The 8,181-nt window shown below is 52.4% G+C and overlaps 1 protein-coding gene across 1 annotated transcript; it reads left to right on the forward strand.

Moving 5' to 3' along the window:
- Positions 1-5,216: 5,216 nt before the first annotated feature.
- LOC125528880 (cytochrome P450 78A5-like) lies at positions 5,217-7,407 on the forward strand. Its single transcript, XM_048693302.1, has 2 exons — positions 5,217-6,232; positions 6,353-7,407. Exons 1-2 carry the CDS (start codon positions 5,282-5,284, stop codon positions 6,956-6,958), a joined length of 1,557 nt encoding a protein of 518 aa, XP_048549259.1. The 5' UTR covers positions 5,217-5,281; the 3' UTR covers positions 6,959-7,407.
- Positions 7,408-8,181: the final 774 nt, after the last annotated feature.

The following is an 8,181-nucleotide window of genomic DNA, read 5'->3' on the forward strand; positions in this document are numbered from 1 at the left end:
GTCGTGAGCATGGGGTTTGGTTAGGCTTGGTTGAGTTTGTTAGAAAAGATAGTAGGTTGAGGGGCTTCATTGATTAGTAAACCTACGGTGTTGGTAAGGTCGGGACTGTGGTCGTCTGTCTCCGCTTTGCCGGCCGATAAGATCACCGAGATTGACCAGCCAGCTGGGTAGGTTTGGCTATTCCTTTCTATTGAAAAGGAGTCAGCTGTCTGCGCGAGTCATCTTCTTCTAAGCTCCGCTTGATGACACGCATTCTCGTACTATACAAACAAACGACGTTGATTTTGACAGCGCGGGCAACTCAACTTTAATAACAATTCGATTTGGATGGCGATGACTTGATATGTGTGAAGTAGGGAATCCATGACTTCTCACATATAAAAAACGAGATCAATTTCACTCCCTCTAATGATAAAATTATGCTAACCATTTGGAGGACACATACATTAATCCTTGTGGAGATCTTCATGTGTTTCCCCAAATGGCTAGCATAAATTTTACCAACTTCTTCTTCGAGAACAACACCCAATCCACTAATGATGACAGTGGATGTTATGGGCCGCTAGGGAAGTGGAGGTTGTGGGTGGCTCAAAGGGAAGAAGGGTTCTTTACAACTGTGAGCTGCAAGCGACAAGAAAACATGGAGGAAGGCGAGGAGGGAGCTCAATCTTCCCTCCTACGCGAGCGGTTGGCTGATGACACGCACTTCATATCAAGACCCTGGGCCTCTAAATATGGAGTCTCACATGCTGTATATAGACTATGGAGCGTCTTCCATAAATAATGGTGACTCAAGATTGAATGGCCACTCGGCTAGAGTAGCCTTTTCAGCCAAAATCATCATATTAGTAGTTATTATGCCGATCGGGGAGATATGGCGATACTTCTAGAGTTGCTCTTACGGGCTAGCTATTTTGATTATATTTTTCCGTAAAAAAATTATCCCTTCATGTGATGGGGCAACTCGATGTGACGCGGAATGTGCTAGAGTTGCTTTCGGAGGCATGGGCGTCCCCGACTTGCTCTGGACCCGGCACGCGCTTCAGGTCAGGTGGCTTTGGCGCACAAGACCGACCCATCGCGGCCATGGCGTCATATTCACATTCCCTGCACGCATGAGGTACGCGCCATCTGCCGCGCTTCTACCCGCTGGGAGCTCGGCGATGGCAAGAGTTGCTTTTTTGCGGGAGGACCACTGGTTGAATGGATCGTGCATCAGTGAGATTGCCCCCCTCATCCACACCTTGGTCCCTCGTCACTAATGCAAGACAAGCAACGTGCGCAATGCCCACACCAACTGCGGCTGGGTGCGGGATATCCATGGCTTGCTTGGTGACGAGGCCCTGGTGCAGTACGTCAAACTTTGGGGAAAGCTTTGTGACATCTCCCTCTTGGATTCCCCGGACCGCATCCTTTGGCGGTGGAAGCCGAACGGTGCGTACTCCGCCAGGTCGTGCTACTTTGCTCTCTTCTCTAGATCGACTATCGAGCCCGAATGATGGCTGGCCTGGAGATCGTGGGGCCACTTCAAGTCAAGATTTTCTTATGGCTCGCCTACCAGGGACGATGTTGGATGATAGATAGTCTGGTACGCCGTGGTATGCCACATGCTCCCCTCTGTCTCATGTGTGACTAAGAATCCGAGACCATGCAACACTTGCTAGCTGGTTGTTCCTTCACCCGACAAGTTTGGCATGAGATACTGGCGTGGTGCCGCTCCACCACCAACCTGCCATCTCTGGACTCGGAAATCCGCAATTGGTTCGCCACATCCATTCGAGATTCCCCTACAGCCTTACAACACGGCCTCGCAACAATCTTCATCCTCACGGCTTGGACACTCCGGAAACACCACAATGGATGTGTGTTCAATGGCGACCGGCCTTCAATTACGCGTCTTGTCGAGCATATAAAGGAAGACGCAAGAGCATGGGCTCGTGCTGGGGCCAGCGGACTTGGCCACCTCATTGGTGAGATCTAGGGCAGTTCTATAGGGCCGCGCACTCCTTAGCTCTGTCCGCGCTTGTGTGTCTCGCTCACCCAGCTGTCGTGTTTGTGCTTGCGAGCTCACGTCTGTAATTGCTACAATCTATTCCTTCTATCAACACAATAATATGCAAGTCTTTTGCGTATTCGTGAAAAAAAAGATATGGAATATGCTAAGTTATTGGATTTTTTCTACTGATGTCAATAAATTTATGTAATGCAATATTTAAAGTATTTGTTACGAAAACGGTCCGCATCTGTTATAAGAGTTCACCATAATTGCATAGCAAACCCAACATAATGAAAATTACATAGACTACAATGAAGGATATAAATATACACCAAATCATTCTACACCAAAATGTTTTTCCAGCGAATCTAGTCTTTCTCTTTTTTTGTTTACTTTTAAAAGCACAAGCTTTACCATGCATTTATTTTATAAACATATGTCTAAGGCTAGTCATAGCGTGAGTAACTGACTTAGTAACATAATGCACTTCAAGACAAATTTGTTTATGTAGCGGGTAGTTAATGAGGAGGGAAATGTTTGTGCTAACATCATATATATCTAGACAAACTAGATGATGTAACAAATAATTAATGAAGAAAAAGAACTTTGTGGTAACATAAATATGTTACCGTAACTTATATAACCAGATAAAATGAGTCTACAACCTAATAAACAAAATATTGCATGACACCATACATATGTTACTACCCACAATAGAGGTAGGAAAACATCTACAAGCGTGTTCGATCACCAAATCCGGCCACTCAAACGCCCGTAGACGTGCTCGGACACGTCTGCGCGCACTAACCAAACAGTCCTCAAATTATGTCCTCCACATCTGTATATCTCATATCCGATACCCTATATCCATACTAAGCATGCAACATGAATAAGAAGTATGTAGTGCGTTGGACAAACTATGAAATAGACATTGATATGCACATTTCGATCACCAACGGATCTCTAAAAGCTAGTCAAAGTTCACATAATCCACATTCATGACGGACAAGTTCTAACTAGAGTACTAAATAATTAGAAATTAACGACGTTGACAGTGGAGATTCACCAATTTGTCGTCGGGCCTTTGCCCTTCCGATCGTCGGCGCAGCTGTAGGCGTCCGTGATAGGTGGTGTGTCGTCGGAGGTGAAGCTGTGGTCGTCGCTGTCGTCAGATGAGGAGTCGGAGATGATAAGGAGCCCCTTCATCCGTCGGGCAACCCTGCATGCCGTCGCTTCAGCTTGGCCACCCGAGCCGCCTCCGCCGCCTCGCGCTCCGACTGCTCAATGACAAGCCTGTGATAGCCTGGCTTATTAGGGATAATAGACTACTCATATCAATAAGGAATTCCTTCTTTTCCGGGAGCCCATTCAGACAGAACTTCAAAGTTAAGCGTGCTCAGCTTGGAGTAGTTTCAGGATGGATGACCGACCGGGAAGTTGCTCCCGGGTGCGCACGAGTGAGGACAAAGTGCGCAGAAAAGACTAGTATTAATCTGTGGGGCCAATCTAGATCCCGCCAGGAGTAACGGCCACCGGCGGGTGTGTCCGGAGCATTACAAGTTGGTATCAGAGCCGACCCTCGCGGTTACACGGATGTTTGCGGACAGGTGCGCGGTCATGTTGTTCATGACGTTTGTGACCCGTCGTGGCACACGGCATGGCACATGTACCGGACTGGATGCACAGACGTATGTGCCAAGAGGGAATGTTCATGTGGCCCGATGAGGATGCCGGTTCCTCTGAGTGGGGGTGTATGTGATAGCCTGGCTTATTAGGGATAATAGACTACTCATATCAATAAGGAATTCCTTTTTTTCCAGGAGCCCATTCAGACAGAACTTCAAAGTTAAGCGTGCTCAGCTTGGAGTAGTTTCAGGATGGGTGACCGACCGAGAAGTTGTTCCCGGGTGCGCATGAATGAGGACAAAGTGCGCAGAAAAGACTAGTATTGATCTGTGGGGCCAGTCTAGATCCCGCCAGGAGTAACGGCAACCGGCGGGTGTGTCCGAGGCGTTACAAAGCCGGAGCGCCTTCGCGTTCTTCCTCCGTGGGCGGCGAGCTCCCTTGTCGCTGCCTATCGTGGCGGGTGCCTTGCGCCTCCAATTCTGGTGCATGCGTCCGGGCCGGCGGGACGGGCACTAGCACACACACCGCTACCCTTTCGGAGGAGCTGTCGACGGGGGAAGGAGACAGTGTGAGGGCGACGCGGACTGCGTAGCCATCGTGCAGCTGCGCGCAGGCCGAGAGGAGCCAGCTTCGGCATCCGTGCTGCACCGGGATGGGAGCGGCGACGAGGCAGATCCGGAGCTGCCCTTGTGTCTACCTTGGAAGGCTCCAGCGCAATGCGGTGGGCCAGCTCCTCGTTGATGTCGAAGTCGGAGCCCGAGTGGCTTCTGGAGCTCGACATGTTGTCGGAGTCGTCTTATTTGATCAAATCAGAGATGGGGGACGAGGGGACGTTGTGGGAGAGGAGAGTGGAGTAAGTTAGAGTTCGGATAGGGGATGGATTGTGGTTTTTTGTGAAGACACCGTGTGGTCGGTGCTGGACCGGGCTGGCGTGGCGGACACGTCCGGGCGCTCTCAGACCTCTCTATATTCGTCCTACATTTGGACTGGATATGAGGTGCGACGGACAGACTAGGTGTTTAAGACCGGTTTTTGAGGCGCTCAGGTGGGTTTTTTTTACCAGTCGACGACCGGTCGGCCTGCACCAGGCATTTGTGACCGGTTTGAGACGTCCGACTGTAGATGCTCTAACATATGCATGTTAGTGAACCAAGTTACTCTCCACAATGATCAACCTAAAGTATTCTATACATAGCGCTTCCAAAAAAATTGAGTCTACAAGATAATAAATACAACCGTCTAAAATACTAATATTTTTATACATTTTATACTTTGAAGGTGGTAATTTAAACTAGTGTCACATCCCTATGACTCGTCTGCATTTGTACACGGTTAATGACAATTGGCATGATTTTGTAAGGTCACGTCGTTTGCCAAAATTGTGTTCATTATTGCATTAGACACACACCCTTCATTTCCTGAGTAGAGCTATAATTGCTAGTTATTCAGCATGGACTGTTACACGGTTGAGCTAAAACGCTTGGTAATTAAGACATTTCATTAGCCGCACACCCTTCATTTCCTGAGTAATTTAAATTGGCAAATGTTTCCATGGCCAAGCTCTCCTATTTAAACGCCCACTCGCCTTCTCATCTCAGCTTCACCTTCGAATCCCTTCCTTCAAAGAAACTTCTCAAGGATCCCACGCCAAGCACTGCCATGGATCTTTCCATGGCTACCGGCCCGGAAGACTCCCTCCTCCTGCTCCTCCTCCCGGCTACCACCCTGCTCCCACCGCTGCTCGCCGTGCTCCTCCTCGCCGCCTCACTCCTGTGGCTCTCACCGGGCGGTCCGGCGTGGGCCTTGTCCCTCTGCCGTGTCCCGCCGCCAGGCCCACCGGGCGTGGTCACCGCGCTCTCCAGCCCCGTGGCGCACCGCGTCATGGCGGCGCTGTCCCGCTCTGTCCATGGCGGTGCGGCATTGATGTCCTTCTCCGTCGGCCTCACCCGCGTCGTCGTGTCGAGCCGGCAAGATACGGCGCGTGAGATACTCGTCAACCCGGCGTTCGGCGACCGCCCCGTGAAGGACGCGGCGCGCCACCTTCTCTTCCACCGCGCCATGGGCTTCGCCCCGTCGGGCGACGCGCACTGGCGTGCCCTCCGCCGTCTCGCCGCGGCGCACCTCTTCGGCCCGCGCCGCGTGGCGGCCTCCGCACCCCACCGCTCCTCTATTGGGACGCGCATGCTCGGCGACGTCGCCTCCCTCATGGCCCGCCACGGCGAAGTCGCCCCTCGGCGGTTCCTGCACGCGGCGTCCCTAAACCACGTCATGGCCGTCGTCTTCGGCAAGCGCTACGACGACTTCACAAGCCAAGAAGGCGCCCTCGTGGAGGAGATGGTAAACGAAGGGTACGACCTCCTCGGCACGTTCAACTGGGCAGATCACCTGCCATTCCTCAAGTGGCTCGATCTCCAGGGCGTGCGCCACCGGTGCAACAGGTTAGTCCGGCAGGTGGAGGCGTATGTCGGTAACATCATTCAGGAGCACAAGGCGAGGCGCGCCAGCGGGTCAGGCATTGCGGATGAGCTCTCCGGCGACTTCGTCGATGTGCTCCTCGGCCTCGACGGAGAAGACAAGATGTCAGAGTCCGACATGGTCGCCGTTCTTTGGGTAAGGCTCGGCGAAACTCTCTGTACTCTACAGTCATACCGACAAAAAGATCCAGAGTACGACTGATTGCATTCAAGTCGCCGTCGTGCGTTTGCTAATAATACGGACTGTACGTTTCAGGAGATGATCTTTAGAGGGACGGACACGGTGGCGATCCTGATGGAGTGGATCATGGCGAGGATGGTGGTGCACCCGGAGATCCAGTCGAAGGCCCGGGCGGAGCTGGACGCCGTGGTGGGGCGGGGCAGGGCGGTGACGGAGGACGACGTGGCGAGGCTCCCCTACATCCAGTGCATCGTCAAGGAGACGCTGCGCATGCACCCGCCGGGCCCGCTCCTCTCGTGGGCGCGGTTGGCCGTGCACGACGCGCACGTTGGCGGCCACCTCGTCCCGGCCGGCACGACGGCGATGGTGAACATGTGGGCCATCGCGCACGACGCGGCGGTGTGGCCCGAGCCGGAGCAGTTCCGGCCGGAGCGGTTCATGGAGGAGGAGGTGAGCGTGCTGGGCAGCGACCTCCGGCTGGCCCCGTTCGGCGCCGGGCGGCGCGTGTGCCCCGGCAAGATGCTGGCCCTCGCCACCGTCCACCTCTGGCTGGCGCAGCTGCTGCACCGGTTCGAGTGGGCGCCGGCGACCTCGACCTCGGGGCGCGTCGACCTGTCAGAGCGCCTCAAGATGTCGCTGGAGATGGCCACGCCGCTGGTGTGCAGGGCCGTGGCTCGCTAGGGCCAGGGAGAGCTGCACCTGCATGCTACCGCCGCCGTCTACGTTACCTAGCCTGTCGGCGGCGGCAGCGTTACTTGCTTTATTGCCTAGTATTTATCGGCTAGCCGTTGGAGGCTAGCTTGCCAGGGTCTAGTGGTACTACTGCTTTTTGGTCATCTCCATGCATGCACGGCTAGCTAGCTCCGTCTTTGCGCGGCCGATCCGTTAGCCATTGAAGGAAGCTATCGCTAGCCATGGGTTACTACTCCTGCTCGAGGCCAGCGAGCATCTTGATAGGGTAATTTTGGTCTTCTAGATGGAGTTATTAGTGTGTTTTTGCTTTTGTTCGGGAGAAACATCTGGTGTCTGAGTGTGAGTTGTCATGTCGGGTCGTAGTAGTGTCGTTCTTCAAGAAAATTTGTATTGAGATTTTGAATATTTTTGAATCCGTGAAACGTTTGCCCTGCAGATCTGCATGCCCATAACTTATGCTGATTGCTACTACTAGTACCGTCACTCTGAGATGTGTTGTTGCTAGCTTGTGCAAGAGTGAAATGGTATGCGTAACGAACTACGAAAGGCAACAAACTTACTAGTACTGGGCTGAGCACCACAACTCGTGACCCGTGCATGCATCGCGCTGCGCAAGAGTGAAATGGTATGCGTTACAAACGCCTTATCAGTGATGTGCCACGAGGTTCATGTGTTAAGCCGGTTGCTGCTAGTGTGCCAACGTCGGTGGAGCTACCAGTGCATGTTTCAATCTGCTAACCTCTGCGTACATTCTGACCCTCTGATTGAATATGGAAATCTCGGATTACGGTTTCAAAAAAACAAAAATCTCGGATTACATGTAGTTGGAGAGAACGTTGTGGCATGGTTTCAGGCTCTACGTATGTCCTGTCACTAAATGAAAATTGCAGTTGATGGTTGGTCTGGCTGGCTTGCCTTCATCTAGGTCAGCTGTTCAGGCAGGTCGTCAGTATATGTGCAGGGAGTCAGCAGAGTCAGTGTAACAAACTGTAGAGTGAGAAGTTAGCGCATCTACATACGGCTCGCGGACGCTTCCACGCGCGTTCGTGGGCAGTGACCGGGATTTCATTTGTTGCATCCGTATTCAATTCTTATATACATACAAAGATATGCAAAAGGAAATAGAATCTACGTACTACGTCGATCCTCGCCATTCCTCGTTAGAGATCACGACGATCTCTGTGCCCGGCTCCGGCAGCATAGGCGGCAGC

This window comes from Triticum urartu, unplaced genomic scaffold (assembly GCF_003073215.2).
Source record: "Triticum urartu cultivar G1812 unplaced genomic scaffold, Tu2.1 TuUngrouped_contig_518, whole genome shotgun sequence".
Taxonomy (NCBI): Eukaryota; Viridiplantae; Streptophyta; class Magnoliopsida; order Poales; family Poaceae; genus Triticum; species Triticum urartu.